Source organism: Scatophagus argus, chromosome 2, assembly GCF_020382885.2.
Source record: "Scatophagus argus isolate fScaArg1 chromosome 2, fScaArg1.pri, whole genome shotgun sequence".
NCBI lineage: Eukaryota > Metazoa > Chordata > Actinopteri > Scatophagidae > Scatophagus > Scatophagus argus.
Window position 1 is genome coordinate 14,038,970 of NC_058494.1, and position 22,114 is coordinate 14,061,083.

Consider the following 22,114-nt stretch of genomic DNA (forward strand, 5'->3'; position numbering starts at 1 on the left):
TCACTGGGAGGAAGTGCCCCACATCACTGTCTTCCTATCCTGTACAGTTCCTACATATCTTTCCTCAGATGAATTATTCAGTTTTCCTAACTTTGCCCAACTAATTCTGTCATGCAGAATTCAGTTTGGCCAACAATAAAAATGTCAGGTGTTTTGACATCACAGATTGGAAGAGCAGTGAAGCCTCAATGCTGAATGGATCTAAGCTCCTACCGTGATCAGCGTCTGTGAAGAGAGTTAGGCATTAATGGTCAAGGAAATGTTTCAGCGTTGAATCAGACCCACGACACAGATCAGACCCTGCGTGTGTGTGTGTGTGTGTGCGCACAGACTGGGGGGAAGGACCTTGCCTGACTCCTGGTAGAAGCAGGGAATGAGCTGCAGGAGGTATTCCTGGAATGTCGAAATAGCGGCTGGATTACATATTCTGCTACACCCAGCATCACTGCACACACACACACAGAACACACCCACAGAAAGGCACTCTTAAAGTGACGTGCATGTGTGTGTGTGCGCGCAATACACGATTTAGAAATCAGCTATGCTGATTTTCGAAAAGGGCAGCACCAAATGAACCATTTGTCAATCGATCAGATCTTCTCTTCAAAAGCAAACGTGGGTCCACTTTCAGGTAAAATGAAGGTCCCAAAAAAGTCAATGTGAGACTCAAAAGAAGGCAACAGGCCTTTTCCACAGAGGACATTTTTACTTGTCGAGACAAGAAAAGTGCAGTTGTTACTAATCACATTACAAATGGCTCCGTTGTAAGTGTCCCAGGAAGTCTTGACAGTGTGACAGTGAGCCAGTACGCACAATACCGGGACCAGGAAACTGAAGCAGCTAAATGGAATTCAGCCATTTTATTGTTAACACCTGTTGTTACTTTGATACTGTTGTATTATCTCTTAGAGAGTTTGGTCCTGAAGAGTCAACATTTTGGAGAAACACAGTTGCAGCTTTTGTGATAATGACCATGAATCCTGTTCTTTGAGAGTTATTTGGAGAATAGGTATATATAGGTAACATTCATGGATACAAATGCTTAGTGTGTATTATTTATGAAAAAAATCTTATTAATCTGAATCTTATTCTTTGACTGCAAACATCCAACACCATTTCCTCCCAAACTGAATTTAGTCCCACCTCTTACTCATTATTATTACAAATTCATTTTCTTAAAAAAAAAAAATGGGAATGTGAGTAGAAATTTAAGAGATAAGAGTATCAGCTGAGAGCAGAAAACACAAAACACTGAACCATCTGAAGACCACAAACATAAATCTAAGTTGCTCTCTAGATGTTCGTCCTCATATAAAGGCAGGTCTTCACAGAGCCTTGAGTTCTTATCATACGCTTGATATGAACACTGACTTTGTGGCACACAAACAAAGTATCCTGAACGTCACTTTATCTAATACTTTATCTACTATTGTGTGTGTACAGCATGTCCTTCACTGTATGTGGAAAGTCACATCCAGTATCTCAGGGTTTTGATAAGTCCAGATAATGTCTGCTAAGTTGATAAGTATAAACATTTGTATCTCAAAGGCTGTCATGTGATGATGAAAAAAAATGGTAAAACGATTATAAGATTGTTACTCTGCAGTCGTCTTTGCTGCCTATAAACATTGTAAGTATAATTTCCTTTAACTTAAAGTTTCTTTGTTCGGTTATTAAGCTGTAGATTTATTGCTGAAACACAGAAGTACAGGTGTAATTATGAAGCCAGTAAAGGCAACATCTGGGTTATTCATTTACATCCACTAAGTCTTAAGTTGTAAAATAAGTTGTTCCTACTGCCGCTGCTTTTGTGTTGCTGCTGTGTGGGGGGCCTCAGGACCAGCTGCCCTGCCCCCCACATCCATACCCCCTGACAGATGTTAACAACTGGTCCTGAGGTGCTGAAGAAATTCAGGAGCTCCTAGAAATCAGGAAACCGTGTCTGTCCCTCTCCCCAACTTCTCAAACACTTCGACCTTCAACACAGACCTCACTGTCAAAGCACACGCATTCACACATCCAAACACGTGCCAAGTTCCCTCCTTCAAAACCGACACTGTATGTTCAACATATTCCTCTCTGTGCCCGCCAACGTCCACAAAATAAACATAAATATCAGAGGTATAGCAAGGCTGTTTATATCATCTCAATAAAAGAGTTTCTGTATTCGTTCATTCGCATGACCATACTGAGAAATGAATCGCGGGGGATGTTGATTTTATATTTCATGTTATGCTGGAGGCACTGGGAGGATGGGAATGAGGTCAAGTAGGATTTTGAAGGAAACTGTTTTAAATATGTAAGGTCATATTAAAGAAATACAAAGCCAGACTAAGCTGTGTTTGTATGAGAACTCCTCCTAGTGGTCAAATACCGGTACTACACTTCAAAGACGTAACGGTTAAGTTCGAGCTGCTGTGGGGTTTATTTGGGCTAAAAATTTAAAGCAGGGTCCAATAAAAGTTGTCCCCAAAAGATTCAAACCAAACAGGATGAGACTGAAGTGAATGTCAAAGGAGCAGCACTTTTAGCAGACTGAGGATTTAAATAATCCTTGACCTAAACAAACTGAAGGTTTGGATTCTTCTTTTATTAAATTCAACTATGAGGAGCACAACGAACACATCCAAATTGAGATTATAAAGTACATCACATGGGGCAGGCAACAACTATGTTCATTACTGATCAATCTCATTATTTCTTGATTGTATAAAATGTCAGAAAGTAGTGAAGAACATTCTCACATCTCAGAAGATGGAACCAGCATTATTTTTTTATTTTTATTTTTTGGCATTTTCCACCCTGATAAAAGGAAAAAAGACTCAAAGCATTTATCATTTGTCCAAATAGTTGCCTAGTAATTTCCTATAAACTGGCTAATCAGTTAATTAATTCAGCATTACAGCACAAAACAACAATTCATTTTACTGTGATTTATTGTTACGTTTTGAGTTCCAGCGATAATGACACAACAACACAGACAGATCCAGTAATTTAGCGGAGAGAAAACGTCGATGCTTTGGTTGTATGTTTTTCACTCTAGTTACCTACCATGATGAAAAAAGTACAGTGTGGAACTTGCGAGCTGTACACACGTGCATTGACATTACACTCTAAAAATATTCTATACAGTATATCCAACACCTTACAGCCAGGAGGCATTCACAAGCAGAGAGGAGCAGCTGTCCTTCTGGTCCATTGTCTTGAAATCAAAAACATAAAAAGTGCAAAGTACATCAAACACATCGTGACATCCTAAAATCACCACACAATGACTGAAGGAGAAGCGGTGGTTACAGTACTATTCGATGAATCACCACCTCATGATTCTTGAAGTCTACAATCAACAGTTATAAGTGCTTATACTGGAAGTTTAAGAGGAAAGCAGCAGCAATGTGAAGTAGGTTGTTTTTATACCGTACTGTATATACAACATTTGGAAAATGATCAGGACTCAATTCCAATAAACCCCAGTCAAAACACGGTGGTGGTTTGCTAAAGAGCTTCTGAGAAGTCTGGAAACACCCTGCACCCACAGCAGGCTGGATCTCCCACTGCGAGCCTCGGGTCACAAACATGTGATGTACACACACCTCAGCAATCACAGCGGCTCCACAGAGGCTGACTGTTGTTACAACACGCTGCAGCAGTGAAGCAGAGGTGAAACATTAGGTTTATTTACACGTATGTTCAGAGGGAAGGTGGAGCGAGGCGAGGTGGTAGCTTCACCCTGGGTGAAAACACAGCTCCACCTGAAAACATTTTTCTGTTTACATTCGATGTTTTTCACTTCATTTTACTGACTTTAGCTGTTTGTTAACAACACATATGTGTCAGAGTTTAACTCCTAAGGTAAACCTTGAATCCTTTTACAGACTGCTTGGGTCACTTATAATGGCAGCGCTTTATGTTATGCTATTCACCATTAATTTATTAGGATACAATTGTATACAGATATAAGCATTGGGTGTTTGTCCCACTGTGTACGCCTGCAAGTTCTGCCTGGGCTATGAACAGATAACAAGTGACTACACTTACTGTAGGTTCATAAACACTTAAAATGTCCTTATATCTGTGTACAACTACGTTTTAGCACATTATCAGCCATTTATTAAATGTTCACAAATGCTAATTTGGGTCTGCAACTGTTGTGGTGACAGTACCTGTATTTGCAGTAAATTTGCTAATTTGAGCTGAAGACTCACAGTGAAGGCTGCTTATGAAAGTTAAAATTATCTTGTTTAAAACTTATAGACACTGATTAAAACTGTCTTAATATTAAATAAGATCATTATTGAAGTAGGATAAAAAAAAAAATCTCTTCCAGTGGTGTTAAAGTGAACCAAAATAACAAAGAAAACTTAGCTGCACAGAGTGTGGCGCACATGTCTTTAAGTTTGTTGGGACTTTGTTTGCCAGTCTGCAACACATTTAATGTTCATCAGCAGCTTTTATTTACACTGAACTATATTCTTCTGTTGTCTCCTCTGTTTGCCTGTACTTTCTACTGTGCTTTTTCTTGAGTTATATCAATATAACCATTTGCATTACAAATACTGTTATATGTGACAATCGTCTCTGTGAAAGTGATCAGAAACTTTACTGAAACTGCAAATAAAAAGGTGACTTGATCCCCTCTGTGCTCATTCAGCAGAAAGACAAAGAAGGTTTACTGCAGTGATGTACATCGTCCAGTTATTCTGTGTATTTTATGATAAAGTCATGTTTTATTTACTCTACATGTGGTGCTTTATGCCTCCTTCATTACAGTACAGTTCAGGACTCCTCATCGGTGGCACTGGGGGAACGCTCCTGGAAGAGATTAAAGAGAAAACTAGAAAATATGTTGCTTTTTTTAAAATCTGCATCCCCACTGAGATCAAAGTACACCTGAAAAGACTTTACACACATGACTATCATGGGAAATGAGTGTCATGTAAGTCCTGAAGTCTGGGAAAAAATTATTTGACACAAAATAATATAATAAAATAATAAACTGCTTTAGAATTCCTATAAAACTATTGCCTGATCCTCATGGCCTCACGTTCCACCAAGTTTAACCGAAATCAGTCAACAACTCATTTGAGTTGTAAGTGGGTTAGGGTTAGGGTTAGGCTAACCCTAACCCTAACCCTAATACCACAGTACAGAAACACTCCATTACAAGTAACAGACCAGCATTCACAATTTCACTTCAGCAAAAGTAGAGAGTTACTTCTGTCAGTGTCATAGCATTATATAACTGGATCATTGCTATTGATGTGTTAAGATATAAACTGTAGTTCAAAGGTGTCATTCAAGTTGCTTTTTGCTAGTTACCTCTGTAACAATGGATTATATTAAATAAGAAGTGATAAAGGGCTGCATTTTTAAAACATTCTGCTGCATTGAGTCTCTTCATGATGTCCTGCAGGTAGAAACATAAGACTAAGCCAACGACAGAAAAAGAAAAGAGTCTTCACCCTGCCACAACCATCACTCATCCGCTGCTCTAACACTCAGTTTTATCTCTGATGGAACATATTTTGAAACTGGCCCAGGATCACAGCCTTAAAAACCACATCCCACACGCCACAGTGAACAAAACAACAGTGGACATGAATGTGAATCCTTGTTCAGATCTCTAAGTAACAGCTGTTTATGGTTGTGTTAAGGTTCTCCCTCTGAACTCTGTTAATCAAAAAATAAAGTTAACTACACTATTGTAGTTGGCCAGTGACAAACGCGCGCACACACACACACACACACACAGTGAGTTACCTCTTCCTGCTCCTCCTCAGAGTCATCATCACTAACAACGGGTTTGGCTCTAGTGCGTCCTGTTCGTCTGCTGCTGCGTCCCTTCCCTCGATCTCCGCCTTTGTCCTTCCTTCCCAGACGGATCTTCACTTTCACTGAACGAGCTGGAGACAAACACACACACACACAAGCACACACACAACACATTTATGGTCTAAATAAAACAAAGACCAATCCGTGAAAATCGCGACACATTCTCCCCACCGACTAAGTCAAAAACTAATTAACTAAAAGTAACAGCATAAAAAACAACAACCTAAAAATCTAAAACTATTTCAAACTGCACGCAGAAATTAAATATGACTAAACAGTCCCCCCACCCCACCCCCACCCCCCATACAGACAGGCATACTTTCAGACTCTGATCCTTCCTCCGGTTCCTCTTCGTCATCTTCGCTCTCCTCTCCCTCACTTTCCTCCTCCTTCTCAATCTTTTGCCTCAAACTGGTAAACACAGACTGGAGGACGATGGAGTCTTCGTATATCTGCTCACAGGAGAGAAACATGGTAGAAAACAAACAGTCTATTATCGGTGCTGTGCACATGCAGGTAACACTGACCGAAAGAGGGAACAGCTTTGAGCATCCACAGCAATTTTAGTGAAAAACAAGTCATCTGCTGGGCATGGCATTGTGAATGGTGACCCTGAGAGCGCGATGCTCTGCAGCGCAAGAAAATATATGCAAATTACGAAAACAAGAAACATCTTTGTCGTCCGATTTGATGCATTTAACACATGCAAAGCATTTAGAAAAGTGCTGCAAAGGGAGAAAACACGGCTCTGGAATGAATTTCTGCTGTTTTGTGTGCCCGTTTTGTGTGTTGAGCTGCGAGTGTGTATCGTTTACCTTTATTTGCTTGTGTTTTGTCTATTCGAACTCTCAGGGCCACACTATGCCGGTTACTGCTGGGCCAATCAGTCACAGGACGCATAATTTCTACAATGACGTGACAGTCACGGTTGAAAAATGAATTAACAAAAAAATAATGTCATTCAAGTTATTAATTACGGCGTGACATCCCAGCAGGTTTCAGCTGAGGCTGAGATATGACAGTAAGATGTTTACACGACTCTGACTGAGCAGTGTAAGGTAGACACCACCAGATGTTTTCCTGCTAATGACTGAACACTGTGAGTCTCACCAGCGAGCCCTCCAGGTTGAAGGTTTGAGCGTTTTGGAAGAGCAGCATGACGTCTCTCTCCAGGTCACCCAGACTGCGGTAGCGATGACCTCGAATCCTCTCCTGCAGTGCAGATACAGTATGTGCACCACTTAGTATTTAAAATTAATAAGTTAAGGGTTTCTGTTAAATTACTAATGTAAAAATAATCATCACAGCCACAGCTTGTTGCATGGGCTTTCCTGTTCTGCTGCAGTGGGGGATCATTCACTGCATTCAAAACAGTAATTTTATTTTTTCTTATCTTACTTTGATCTTCCTGAAGTCCACGGGCTTGCGGATCAGTTCGTAGTACTCCGGAAGTTCTTTTCGAGACGGGAGCTGGATGAACACCTCGCTCAGCTGTCGCCCGCTGGCGCTGCAGGGAGTGACATCATCACGTTGTGGCAAAACATGAAATTAAAAACTGAATTAATCATATCAAGGTTTGTTATTTTATTATGAGTGAGAAATGGACATTTTTCATGAATTAAAAAAATATTAAGATCCTCCGATCATCCACTGCTCGCTAGTTTCTCTTTATGCTGTAGATTTAACATTTTAGCAATAATTGCACACATCAGTTTCTTCATGAACCACTGTCCTGTGTTTTCTAGTATAAAATACTGTCAGCCAATATATCATACCTGACTAATGAAAATAAATAAGCATTAAAGCTCTCAATCTGTAGACAACTGTTACATAGAAAGAATGTTGCAAAATGTGTAAGAACACGCAGAAATAAAACATCACAGCCTTGGCAGCAGTCATTTTTCTGCTGTTGGTAGTTGGTTTGACAATACAGCAGGCTTCACACTAAGATTCACAGTAAGATAATGCGACGTTTGATATTGTGAACTATTTTTCTAACACACTTTACGCTGATTAGAGTAGTATGACACTGCAAAGTATATATGATGTTGTGAAAACACGTGTTTAGTGACTAATTAACTTGCACATAAATAAAGTGCTTTTTATTTCAGTCTTCAGTGTGGACTTGTGTGCAGTGGTATTCATGCATTTGATGCCATTTGTGTGATATCAAATAAAAAGATAACCTTGACATCCTTCAAGTTTTAGTGAGAAGTGAGAGTAAAAAGTGTTTGGTTTTGTGTTTACAGCTTTTTGAAAAACGGACGCATTATTTCAAGAAATGTGTTGTGAAAACTGTGCCTTCTCGCAGTTTCTATAAATGTGCAGGACAACATTACATCACCTCCCTTTTGACACTAAGTTGGCCCTAATGTATGATGGTCACATTTTCACATCAGAGAGATGGTCATGAAGATGGAGATCCCCACAGAAACATCCAGTGAGGAAGTACTACACTTAAGTAATACTGTAAAATACTGCAACAGAAGTATAACGACTCATTTGTCATTTTGTTGTGTTTCACATGTTGTCCTCAAGTGTTGGAATTTTTGTGCTTCAAGAGGCCATCAAGTGACCTCACATTGCTCATGAATGTTACAAAACAAGCTACAGCAATGTCTGTTGCTCAAAGAGAAACTTCCAATGTGCCACATACCACAGCCAAAACTCTTTGTTACCTGTCTTTATACTTGATGACGGCGTCCACGATCTTCTTCATCTTCTTTGTGAGGGCGGGCGGGTTGGGGGAGAGTTTCTCGGCAGGGGGTCGGCCCCTCTTCCTCTGCCTCTTCCCATCTTCATCTTTGTCCCCTCTCCCTCGTCCTCCTGAGGAGGAGGAGGGACCAGGGAGATCCAGGTCGCGGTCCCGCTTCCTCTTGCGAGTCGTCTTTTTGTGACGAACCTCCTCCTCCACTTCCTCCAATGTGCCTTCCTCTATCGCCTGCGTGGGAAAGACAGGCTGTGAGATTAAAATAAAGATATTTAACTCACAAAAGAAGGATCAACACTTTTCTCCAGAGAGAAGTTTTATTTTGTATTTAACATTAATTTGACATGTCAGCTCTGCCATATCTCCATGAAGCAAATAACCTTGAGCCACTGCTTCTCGGTCAGTGAGTCGCTGTAGTCCACCTCCTTTCGCTGCCGAGAACCTCGTCCAAACATTTTCTCCTCTTCCTCCTCACAAGTGAGACGTTCAACCTCGGCATCGTCCTTCATGATCCAAGTAGGCAGCTCATCCTCCTCCATCAGACGTGGTTTTCGCCGTGGGTTACGGGCCTCCTCGCGACGCCGGTCTAGGTCCATACGCTGAGGGAGGGAGAGGAAGAAAACAGGGCAAAAAACAAATAGACAGGAAGTGGATTTTGGGTGAGTTTGGGTTGCAGGTGAGGACTGTGAGCTTTAAATTATCTTCAAAACACTGACCATGAACTGGTCGAACTCCTCCTCACTCCTGGCAATCATCTGGTTGACCGTCTCGTCATCTGGCACCTCGTCTTCCTCCTGAATACAGCAGACACACATTGGCAAGCAGCGCATAAGAATGCACACTCTTTAAAATTGTGTGTTGCTGGTGCTTGCACACACATTCATGCGTAGACACAGTTCCTGACCCCAGACCTCGTCTTGCTCCTCGTGTTCCAATATGGCCTGTAGAAAGGCCCTGCGCTCGTGGCTGGAAGACTTCTGGTCGAACATGCCGGCCTGGATGACCTTCTGGTCCACATTCAGTTTGTATTTGGCAGCGGCCAAGATTTTCTCCTCCACACTGTTGACAGTGCAGAGACGCAACACACGCACCTCGTTCTGCTGACCGATGCGGTGGGCCCTGTCCTGAGCTTGCAGGTCCTAGCAGGTCAGGAAGAAGAAAGAGAATTAGTATTCAGGATCAAATGTTACTGAGAGAGTGCGGCCAGAGAGCAAGAGAGGGTTTACGATTATTTATGGACAAGCAAGGAAGAAGTCAGCAAGCCAGCATTACTGTGGTGGCACCTCATATTGTATTAGAATGGAAAACTGACTGACAAAGGACTGAACAGAACTGTCAAAGAGCGACTACCAGCTGATGAAACAACACAATAACATCACTTATTACTAAAAGTTATTTCAGTCAAGTGATTTTGGAGCAAATAACATCCAAACACACACAAACTACAGTCATCTATGTGAGGGGTCAACTATGCCACATAAACCACCAGATTCATTTACATATTGCATAATACTGTTTTCTTTGTGTACAAGAAGTCTGAGACATATTTTCGTTCAAACAAACTGACTACTGTTAATCAGTTATCATTCTGTCCTAAAGTCTGAATTCTGAATCTCAAGTTTCTTCTCTTCACCAAATTAACTTTCGTTCTTGAACAGGTTCCACTCAGGCTATGGGAGTTGTGGTGCTATCTGAAGAATCAGCGCGCATTTTCACCAGTTTTGTATGTTCACCAGCATTTTCACCAGTAACAACAAGGTGAATTGCATGATTACCTGCAAGCTTTTGTTCTGTTAGTACAGACACTTGATTTTATCCAGGATGGAAGAGGATGAAGAAGACTATCACACATGAAGCGACTGGTATTCTCCATCCTCTATGTGCAAATTGTATCTGAATATGACTTTTCCGGTGACGTCGTCACAGCTTGCACATCAGGTGATACCTGCTATTTTTTGGTTGCAGCTTGGATCCCAACTTCAAAGTTGCGAACGAGTTTTTTTAGTCAAAATGGATGAGCGGTTGAAAATTACGTGTACAAACCAGAACCTGCCTCACAATTCTTTGAAAACAGGTATGGAAAGGGGTATATGTTACATGTACAATAAACGTCTTGCAGAGATGTGCATCTCACCTGATGTGGGTTCCAGTCAGAGTCAAAAATGACCACAGTGTCAGCAGACTGCAAGTTGAGGCCGAGGCCTCCAGCTCTTGTGCTCAGGAGGAAGATAAAGTACTCCGACTCTGGGTCATTGAATGTTTTCAGTAACATTCCTCTGTCCTCAGCCTTCGTAGTGCCTGAGATGTAGGGAAGGTGGTGAAAGTGAAGACCAACCAAGGCAGACAGAAGATAAGCAACAAAGTGTAATGAAAGAAACACGATTTCAAGAAAAAGAATGTATCAAATAATATGGGAGTAAAAGACAAATTCACAAACATTTGTAGAAGTAAACCATCTCACCATCCAGACGCAGATATTTGAAGTTGCGATAGGCAAAGTAGTCCTCCATGATTGTCATGAGTGAGGTCATCTGACAGAAGAGCAGCACTTTGTGGTTTGTGGCTCTCAGCTTTGGTAGGATTCGATCTAACACCTCAAACTTCCCTGATGCCCGATAAAGGTCAGGCCTAATGGCAGGACAGGTAAAACACAAGCAAGTAAGTTACAAGGGTTATAGTCTGTGTGTGTGTGATCTTGACATAAAGTGGATTTATTTACTTACCCCTGGACTATCCCTCCAGAGAATCCTAAATGTTCAGAGAAGGATTCCTGAAAAAAAAATCCCAAATTTATTCTGTAATTTAATCAAATACAGCCAAATATTTTATCCTGTGGTTTTATTCTGAAGCTCATATTGTCAAGTTCAAGTAAACCTTGGATGAAAGGTTGGGAAAAAAAATCTGCTTGGATGTCCATGTGATTTTACTCTTCAATTCTGACAAGACAACCTGCCACCTACTGTGAAACAAAGAAACGGGGACAAAATGCTTTTGCATCATACTCCTCAGCAGTACCTCTATTTGCTGGAACATGTAAGGGTGGTTACAGATCTTCCTGAGCTGCATGATGGTGTTCATCAGCGTCTTTGTGCCTCCTTTACCCTGGTAAACACAAGTATTTCTATGTGAGAGCCAAGGCCTTTTGAGGGACAGCATGTACACAGTTCTCCTAAAAGTGCTTTGTGAAAGTCTAATAAACAGTTCAAGTCTTTTGTGATATTGAAAGTCAAGTACAGATCCCAATATACATTCTAGATCTGCCGCCTGTCATAAATCTCGATGTTATCATATAAATCATCTAGTAGCACGTATTTTCTACCTCAGCTTTTGACTCTGGAAATTAAAGAAGACAGAGTGGGACACATTCATATTTTTGGTGTTATTTGGTTAAAACGACTCCATGACCGAAGCCCCACTGTGTTAAGGTATTTACGCTCTCACCTTCTTGTCTTTCTCTGATCCGTCAGTGAGCAGAACCCCCTTGGCCTGCATGTGCCTGTACAGCACCCTCTGAAGAGACGACATGTCACACTTAATCACATATTCCACCTGTGAGATGGACAGCAGAGACAGGTTGAATTAAAAGTGGACAAAAAGAGAGGCACAAAACTTTCAGTTCAAGGCTAGAAACAGACACGATGTACATATATATATATACACATTATCGCATTTACCAGTACTGCATATATTACAAAAATGTTAGAGAACAGTAGGGGTGGTCAAACTTGAGGATTTGTTTCTCATCCATTTGGTGTATCTCTGGACCACTGACTGTACATAAAGAAGGACGACATGAGAGCTCTCCAAAACCAAAGCCAAACATCTTGCGTGCTCCCTGATGGCAGGCTGCGGTACAGATAATACACCCCTCGCCATCTGTTTGTTAGTTTAACTGCTCTACGTGGTGAAACATGCCTTCTCTGGAAGCTGTGCCTCCACTTCCTTCTTTAATCTGCGTAACAGGAAGGGGCGAAGCACTTTGTGGAGACGACGGATAATCAAGATGGTCTCCTCTTCATTAAGGTCCACCTGAAAAGGAGAAATTTCACATGTGAGACAAGACCTGGTCTGCCTCCACTAGATGCCACCTCTCACAAGAAACATATAACACTGGAAAATTGTATAGCCAAACAGCTCTGACTGAGTCCTTTTTTCCACCTTCTCTCCAGTCATGGCGAAAGGGGCGTTGAACCACTGCTCAAAGGTGCTGCAACTCTTGAAAATGGTAGGCAGTAGGAAGTTTAGCAACGCCCAGAGCTCAGGTAGTTTGTTCTGCAGTGGTGTTCCTGTCAGTAGGACTCGCCGTGGAGCCAAGTAATGGGTGTTCAGGACCTGGGTGAGCTTACAGTGGTGGTTCTTCATACGGTGGCCTTCGTCCACAATCATGTATTTCCAACGGATCTGGGGAGATTAGAGGAGAGGAGGGCAGCACGTTTGATAAAGCTACTACTTTACTTTCTCACTGCATCCACACCAAGGAAAAAACAGAAAGTGTTCAAAAAGAAGATCTCTCTTCCAGTTTGTCTTCATGACCCACACTGGCTCAGTCCCAAGCCAAAGCCTTGAGCCACCACATGGGGAAAAACTTGCCTGAACTACAACACCTACCTGTCAGCATAGTCAGGAAGCCTATATGACTACATGAGTGCAAAGCAGGCCACAGAGGACAGTGGGAGACTCGGTACACACAGGCAGTATCAGTGTGTGGCAGCACCTAGGAGAAAGCACTGAGACGCAGCACAGGGGGCAGTCAGATTGGCCAGAATCAGATATTTTTTGAGGACTTTGGGGAGTGGGAGTTGACAAATAAAAACATACTGAAACTTCAAGCAAAATCACATGATTGAAGGTACAAAAAGCAACAGAATGTAGCTGTGCAAAGGTGTAGAGGCAAAGAACTACATTATGCCTGCCTGGGTGTGTTTGTACGCGTCCTTCTGCATGTGTTGACTTGTACATTCCATCTCACCTTGGCTAGTACTTGTTTATCCTTGATGATGTACTCGTAAGTGGTGAGCAAAACGTTAAACTTTCCACTACGCAGCTGGGGGACAAAGGCTCTTCTGGCAGCAGGAGACCCCTGACAGACAAAAAGTTGTTAAGCCATGAATCAAAAACAAAACAAAAAAAACGTGAAGAAACATGAATATCTTAAATATCAAATACAACATTCTCACAATTGTGTGCAGGAAAAAAGTATATATAAATTCAAGTACATAGTATTTACTGAATTTGGGTAAAAACTCACCTTGTAGGACACTTTCACGACTGTGGGCGCCCACTTGTCAAACTCATACACCCAGTTAGAAAGAGTTCTGTCAATGAGACAACTCAGTTGTCATTCAACATTTCAGTGCCTTCTGTTCGAAGAACTTCCTTGCTGGAGGGGAATCATAAGATATAAAATATTTTTGCAGACAATAAGGTTTAGCTCACGAGAGGGGTACAATAATGAGGTAGGGTCCATTGAGCCGTTTGTGCTCCATGAGGTACGTGATGAGGGCGATAGTCTGGATGGTTTTTCCCAGACCCATCTCGTCTGCGAGGATCCCGTTCAGGTTATTGTTGTAGAGGGAGACCAGCCACTCCAGACCTTTAATCTGACACACAGGGAAGGGACAGTCAACCAATGGAGACAGTCTGTCAAACAAGATGAGGCATTTGTACCTGCGGCCAAAAATGTCTATGTACACAACAGTACAGAATATGACACACTGTAACTGATCCGAGTGAGTTTGTTCACCTGATACTGTTTGAGTTGTCCATTTATTAACAAACTGGACTGTTTCTCCACCTTCTCTGTGACAGCGTGAGCTACAGAATAATAAGACTGGAGTCCTCGCGCAAATGCTGCACCACTATATTCATCATCCACATCCTGTTTAGCATTTCTGCAGAGGACACACACAAGAGTTTTATGCAATCATGACACAAAATTTGGTGGACTCCTTCTGTGATAACTTAGTGTGTGTGTTTTTGTTTGGTGGCATAAATGATACTAAAAATGTATTTAAGTGTGGTACTCCATATATGTACTTACTCAATAATGTGTCGGACATCCACCTCTGACACATCTTCGCTGTCAGGGTCTGTAATCTTCTTCTTTTCCTCCACCTGAGTAGCTGATGGATGAGGCTCCTCCTCTTCCTCCTGCCAAACAACCTGTCAGTGACTGCAACAATAAATATGAAACTAGCCTCAAACACGTCTTTGAAAATAACCCACCTCCTCCTCTTCCTCCTCCTCGCTGTCTTCGCTGTCTGAGCGGGGAGCCACTTCATAACTGGACAAAATACATGCATGCTCAAATTAAATTAACAGCGTCTGGATCCGAACATTTCAGCCATGCTAGCTTCTTTTACCTATTATATAGCGACACTATATAATAGGTAAAAACTGGAGAGAGCAACTTTGCAAATAAAACTGGCTGACAAAAGATGAAACTGGCTATGTTGCTCGATTTTACAAATGCGATCGATTTTGCTGTTGATCGATTCTACAAACATTCATCCTCTCATAAATTTCACAGCAGTTCACCTATTGGCAAGATTCAGCATTTTAATCAACAGAGTATCAGACCGGCGAGCGTTGCCGCATCTACTGCTGCACCACTTCTGTGGGTAACAAGACACTTGTTTTCCACACACACTTGCACGTACAAGTCACTGTTCCTTTCCCCAGCCAGTCTCACCCGGGGTTCATCTCCAGCCAGGTCTCCAGCTGTCCAGCTTTTGGAGCGTCCACACCTGTGAGGATGTTTCCACTATCTACATGGATGACTTTCACAGGCAGGTCACTCATCTGACTCGTCTCATCCAGAGGCTGTGGAGGAAAGTTATGTGTTTGACTGGGTTTAAAATTGTGGCTAAATTAAATGAGGCAAAGCTTCACATAGTTGGGCTGTGTGTAGAAGTTTTACATATGTGACAATAATGCTGTTGCTGTCTGGCCATTTTAAAAAATGATATCCTGGCTGTAGCCATGGAGTCGTCATTGCGTGGGACCAAATCTGCCAGGGGGTCTGGTGTCTTTGTTAAGTCTAGTTATTATTATGATCAGAGTTGATGAATATTATTTCCACAATGCTTTTTTACACATATTTTATTCTTTCTCTCAGTTTTTTTTTTTTTTTTTACTGTTTATCACACTATTTCCGTTTCCAATTGCTGTCACCTGTTGCAACAATAACCATTTAACCAAAATGCTGCACAGTCACTGTGAACAAAAAAACACTCATAGTGGAGGTAAAAAAAACAGTAGTGGATGTAGATTCTACTTTTGCCATGACGCTAAAAAGCCATGATGCCAAAAAGCAAACACCTGCTCAACCCCCCCCCATACCTTGTGTGAAATTTGATCTGTGAGTTGTTTAAAGGAGGTAGAAACAGTCTGGCAGTCTGCTTTGCCTACCTCTCCCTTAGTGGAACAGATATATTGTAATCTAAGGTTAACAGCTTTTAATGTCTCTAAAGTTTTGCCATCATTATAGCTCCTGCAGGTGCTCACCTCTCCATCCGGGCCCATGGCAGGAGTCTGACCCTCAGCAATCTCCAACTGCAAGACAGGAATAAGCTCAGTAATTCCAACAGAGGTCACATATGACTCTCAGGTGTAAAAGTCGGTCAAAGATCACAGGTGCTGTAGTTCAGTGAATAAAAAATTAGACTTTCCAATATCTGAGATGCAGCCTGTTGATCACATATCCCTCTCCCTCTCCTGTTGTTTTCCATACCTTCTTCTTTTTCTTCTTCTTCTTCTTTTTCTCCTTGAGCGCCTGTGCAGCCTTGTGAGCTCTGACCAGCTCTGTGAGGTTGGCAACATACTCATCAGTTTGCTGCAGCAGGTAGGCCAGACGCTTATCCTTCTTCTGGTCAATCAGTTTACGATAACCCTCCTCATCCTCAGCCTGGGAGGACAGACAGGCACACAGTGTGCGTAGGAAGTTGTGTATACTGGTAAGTGCGTAATGCGCGTGCTTGTGTAACTGTGTCTGTGTCTTCTTACCATAAGCCTCCTCATCCTCTCTTTCTCAATACGTTCATTCTCTTTCTTCTGCTCCCTCTCAGTGTTGGCATGATAAGTAGCCACAGCTTTGGTCAGTTTCTGCATTTTGCCTGTGACTGAGCGGTGGTACTCTTTGAAATCTTTGGCATGTTGCAGGATGCTGTTGAGGTACTCCTAAGATCAGAGTGCAAGCATGAGTGAAGGACAGAGAAGACACCACTTTTAATCTCATGACATGCAGCGTCAGGGCTGCATTGTGACTGTCTTCTACCTGATGTTTCTGCCTGCGTTTGCGCTCTTGCTCAATCTTCTGCTGTTTCTCCAGTTTCTCAGTGATGCGGGCCTCTCGCAGAGACTGTCGCTTGCTTCGCTTGTAGGCCTTGGCATCAAGGGCAGTCTCTAGAGCTGTGTCACGACGCATACACACCACCACCTCCTGACGCAGCTGTGGGCAGACAAATATATAAGCATGGACTCCTCATTAACACCACCACTATATGGTGGTGGTGGAGAAGGTGAAAATGAGAAGCTTGAGGATGTGGTGCATACCTGTCTCTGGAAGTTAAGAAGGCGGAGGGCTTTGAGCTCTATAGTAGCTTTGGTACGTAAATCACCAGCCAGGGAGCCTGGCAGGTTCTCCAGTTCAGCGATGCGATGAGTGATACGAGCCTGTAACCTGAGGGAGCAAACAGTACTGACCTGAAGTTATGTGTTTTATGTGTGTCTTATACATGCTTTTTGTTTTTTGTACTTTTTCTTTCTGGTAGAAAAGAAAAAGACTGATGTACTGAAAATGTAGTGAAAAACAACGTATCGTTTAAGGTATACAGTAACCTTGACCCTTCATTTTTAAATGCACAAGTACAATTAGTACAATTTAGTCACTTCCTTTTACAGAAAAAGTAAACAAACATGGAGGTCCTGGTGTACCTGTACTCCCTCTCCTGTAGTATCTCCACTGGGTCAAGGCCGCAGGGTTTCTGGATTGGGGTAATGCGGTTCTGCTTGGCGTGATAAGGCATCATGGGAGTAGGCTGTGCCGGCTGGCCAGGTGACTGGGTCTGAGGAGGCATTACTGGGGAGGCAGCAGGGGGAACTGAAGGGGGGGCAGGAGAGGGCCGGCCAGTGGGCTGAGGGGGAATCAGCTTTTGGGGTGCGTTGGAGGGGGCTGCTGCATTCACCATGGGGCCTGCAGGGAATAAAAGAAAGGTCAATATCACACTGCTGTAGCCTGTCATATACGATGGACTCTTTCACAGCACAGTTTTTGAAATGTTACAGTAGGGAAAACACGGGTGTAACCAATAACATTTGTTATGGATATACGGGGATATAACTGTGTGCCTTTATTAAAGTTGTAATTTACCCCGCTGATTTTCATTTTTTAGAAAATGTATAATTATCAAAACAAATGAACAAAGTGTCTTGAGGTTCCCCTATAATTATGTATTTGGTTGGGTTCAAGCTAAAGTTACACCACATACCACAAGCATTTTAAGTTTACAGGTAACCTGTGGAGTTTAAGACCAATAGCAACACTATGGAGAAATCTTTTTCAGAGTGGGAGGCTGTTTTATTTGATGGTGCACATCTGAGAGGACACACACAGATAAACATACCTGCCACTGGCTTCACACTGTTCCTATAATCAACTATTGGTGGATAAAAGGCACCTTGCTTTATCAGTCTTTCAGTGCAGTCAAGACACACAATAAGTTTTGATGAAAAAACATAACTAAACTAATAAAATTTTGTTGATTTATAAGGTAACTCCGCAGGTCTTCTTTAAGTAAACAAAAAACAATGTACCATAGGGTAAAAATAAGAATCATAGGCAATAAGTGTCTTTCTTCTTACAGTATACTGGGCTCAAATAAAGACTTTAATAGACATACTGTATGACTTTACTGCTCTAATTATATCCAAACGATTGATTTTTTTTTTTACCTGGATTAGCGGTAATAAGTGGAATTTATACAGACACACATTACCAGCTCTCCCTTTTCTTCTGACATCAGAGCGAGGTCTTTAAAAATACACCCACACTAGCTCAACAGAAAAAGACGGACCATGTACCTTCAGGCCAGGACTTGGGGGGTCCATTTGGGTTTTGTCCCTGCATCCCAGCTGGAGTACCCGATGGGCCTGGAGGAGGCATGTTGGGACCCATCATTCCTGAAGAAACAAACAGGTACAGATTTTCTTATGTCTGCATGGTGCATTAATAACATGGGTCTTTTAAAATCTGAAAAGGGGACTGGAGAAGCTTTTCAGCCAAATGCAGAAGGAAGATTCAATGTGATATGCAGGTATACATGTGCCCTCTATCAATTACCCATCAGACTGTAGAACATAAATTACAATGCCAGACCTGCCCCATGCATGCTTACCATGAGCTCGACTGTAACCCGTGCCCATTGGCCCTGGGCCTGGTCCTGGTCCTACTGGTCCACCCCCTGGTCCGCCTCCAGCTCCCGGAGCCAGGCTGGGCATGGGCTGCTGCTGCTGCATCCCAGGCATTGGCCTCTTCCCCTGGACGGCCATCTGGAGGTGGTCTGGCAGGGGCTGTCCACGGGCCAGCATCTTATAAGCCATGATTTGTGCTCTGAGCTGGTGTAGTTGGTTTTGGTTGAAGGGAGTAGGGCCTGTTGGGCCCCCAGATTCAAGCCCAGATCCAAGGCTGGGGACACTGGACCCGAGACTGGGTCCAGGGCTGGGGCCTGGGCCAGAGTTACCTGGAGGGCCAGACCTGTTATTAGGACCCAGAGTGTGTTGATCTCCACTGGGGCCATCTAAAGGTGTAGAGGCAGAGCCAGGACCACCAGAGGAGGAGGAAGATGAGGATGAAGGCATAAGAGGTCCAGTAGGAGGACCATTTGAAGGGACAGGGCTGGAATGATCAGAGCCACCTAGTGGAGAGTGGTAACCTAAAAGAGACAGACAGAGAGACAGACAGATAGATGAAAGGAGTGCTGGGTGAGTACAGCAGACATTTACTCACCTGGGTGACTAACTTGACATTTTGGGAAACATAGTTGTTTGCTTTCATGCCAGGAGTACTGACATCACAAAGAGCGCTCGTCTAGTCACAGTCTTGCAGGCAGCAGAGTCATTTCAACTCACCTAGAAATATTCCCTCACATGACCTCGATAGAACCACAAATAATCTTTTTTACACTTCAGTCTTAATAGTTTATGGTTCAAATTAAACGATTGAGACAAAACATGTTAATCAATAAACTCTGGAGGTTCTGGTATTGAATTTGTTACTTTTGATCAGAGCCAGGTTTGCAGTTTTCCCCTATTTCCTGACTTGCTAAGCTAAGCTAAGCTAAGCTTCATATTTCCTTTACAGACATGAAATCAGTACAGATATTCTTGTTTAACTCTCAGCAAGAAAGCAACCAAGTCTGTTTCCCAGAATGCCTGCGGCATAGCCTGACAAACAATGGGTTCCTTAACACTATTCAAATGCAATCAGACTGTTATTTCATCATTTGTTTTAACTCTGACTCACAACGCTAAGCCCGTCTGTCTAACTGTCTTGTTTCATTCCCTGTAACTCTTCCCTATAGCTGGTCAAGCAACACAGCTGCCACCTGACCGTTTACTCTACCTCTGAGCCTCTGAGCTCTGGCACTGTATGATTTTCAGTGTTAAAATAAACACTTAAGAGAGTTTGAAAACAATGACACGTGGTCCGTTTTATAGCTTGTGAGTGCAGAGACACTCCCTATGAGCAGGCTACGCCACATGCCTGCGCCATTGCAGATGTCTCACACTTAGAAGAACACAACCTGTGTTACACAATGCTGGACAGGATGAAATTGCTCAAGACACATCTATGTAGCATGCCTACCTTGCGAATGCTGGTCTAGAGGACTGGGTGGGGGCCCCATGCCACTGTGCCCGCCCTGTCTCATAGACAATCCCTTCATCTGACTGAAGCGGCTCTCCTCACTCATGCTTTTCTCATGCATGCTCTCCATGGGCTGTGGATGGAAAACAACTATGTTAAAATGAAACTATCAACCATTTATTATTGCAAATATAACATAGTTCTGCTAGGGAAAAATCACATTAAAATAAATAACAAAATGTTAATAAAACATAAAATGGAAGGAGCTGACAGAGATAACAGTGACAGTGTATGGATTAATATGCAGGAGCATTTATTAAAAGATGTGATTGTGCAACAGTGTTAGTTTGAGCATGTTTCGTCTGTATAGTGAACCCATACACACACTGTTACTATAAAATTTCCCGTACAGTCTACAGTTCACCTCCTGTCTATGTGAATTTAATGTTTAAACTCCTTAATAAGCACAGGTGTAACTAAAATTGTGGAAGGTGGATTTAGAAATAACAGTGGTGGTGTGTCTCAGCTGGGTGCTTGTTCGTCCTTACTTTGTGCAGAGGGTGCATGTTGTCCTGGCTGTATCCAGAGGGCCCTGGCTGGGAGTGCCCAGAGGAGGGTGGGCCGGGGCTGGGGCCCATCATACTGTGAGAGGAGCCTGGGGATGGCCCGGGACTGGGGCCCAACATCGCCCCTGGGGAGGGACCCGGACCAGGAGAAGGACCTGGGCGAGGGGTGCCGCACATGGGGGGATCTGGTGTCGACATTGCCCCGGATCTCCTGCTCCTGGATGAGCAGCAGGGACCTGATAAAAGGAAGAGAAATGTGAGAGGTGTTGGGGAGAGCAGGAAATTATCTTTGCAAGAGTGTGGCAATGTACTCTGCAAAGGGTAGTAATCCAAATATGAATGAATGTAGTGGTTTGATTAGTAAAAACTTTTAAAGATATTTTGACAATGAAGCCTTCAACTCTGCTTTTGTGATAAAGTGTGTGAACAACCTTGGCAGAAGATGGGTGAATTTTGTCAAACGCCTATCAGATGAAGACATTCTCCTGCTGCGCTGCAGCAAATCACCCGTTGTGAGTATATGCAATTACAGCTGCAGGGTCTACCGCTGCACTCGCATTGAACACGGGGAAATACTGTAAATTATGCACATGAACCCATAGTACTGAGAATTTCCACACTCAGACCATGAAAGGGTGTCTCGTTAAATATAAAAAATGGAATGGCGGACTGTTGTGCGACTGACCTACCCGCATCAACAGGACAGGCAGTCCTGAGTGGATTTCTGAGCTCCTCACTTTATATTTTAGGGAGATAAAAGAAAACGCACCAGCTGTCGCAATTAGTTCACTCACCCTCTTTTTAATCTGCCTTCAAGCGTTGATTTGTTTCACCGACGTGGCTCGAGCGCCCCCTCCACCGCTCCTATGACCGAATGTCTAGTCACCGCTGCCCGGCAACGCGCATGCGCGCGCAGACACATCCAGGCTCCAGTCACATTGTACACCAACTCTGTATTGTCGGGTTTGTACAGTGGTTGGAAGTAGTCCTTTGTAGTAACACTTTTATTACACGCCTTAATTAATAAATTCTTTAAAGCGTGTAATATACCACTCTGCAATTTTTCACATGCTTAAACCAAGCCTTGAAAAATACTAAAATACTTAAACTTTCAAAATTATTTAATCTTAATTATTATTTAAT

The 22,114-nt window shown here is 42.6% G+C and overlaps 1 protein-coding gene across 6 annotated transcripts; it reads right to left on the reverse strand.

The window, feature by feature from the left end:
- Window positions 1–2,918: 2,918 nt before the first annotated feature.
- LOC124071187 (transcription activator BRG1) lies at window positions 2,919–22,076 on the reverse strand. Of its 6 annotated transcripts, none has more exons than XM_046411696.1 (34): window positions 21,766–22,076; window positions 20,954–21,207; window positions 20,406–20,538; window positions 18,937–19,473; window positions 18,623–18,721; window positions 17,477–17,735; window positions 17,096–17,222; window positions 16,818–16,991; window positions 16,547–16,720; window positions 16,275–16,448; window positions 16,049–16,096; window positions 15,234–15,364; window positions 14,768–14,825; window positions 14,583–14,692; window positions 14,286–14,433; window positions 13,979–14,142; window positions 13,791–13,857; window positions 13,512–13,622; window positions 12,701–12,943; window positions 12,458–12,571; window positions 11,984–12,091; window positions 11,558–11,644; window positions 11,266–11,312; window positions 11,004–11,170; window positions 10,677–10,840; window positions 9,454–9,681; window positions 9,259–9,336; window positions 8,923–9,141; window positions 8,511–8,773; window positions 7,231–7,339; window positions 6,943–7,044; window positions 6,152–6,284; window positions 5,761–5,903; window positions 2,919–4,812 (listed from the first exon to the last, which is right to left on the reverse strand). In XM_046411696.1, the coding sequence occupies exons 2-34, from the start codon at window positions 21,167–21,169 to the stop codon at window positions 4,777–4,779; spliced, it is 4,971 nt and encodes a 1,656-aa protein (XP_046267652.1). In that variant the 5' UTR covers window positions 21,170–21,207; window positions 21,766–22,076; the 3' UTR covers window positions 2,919–4,776. The 6 variants fall into 6 exon arrangements, with proteins under 6 accessions (XP_046267652.1, XP_046267643.1, XP_046267635.1 ...); XM_046411687.1 differs by having other exon boundaries at window positions 8,511–8,791; XM_046411679.1 differs by having other exon boundaries at window positions 9,421–9,681.
- Window positions 22,077–22,114: the final 38 nt, after the last annotated feature.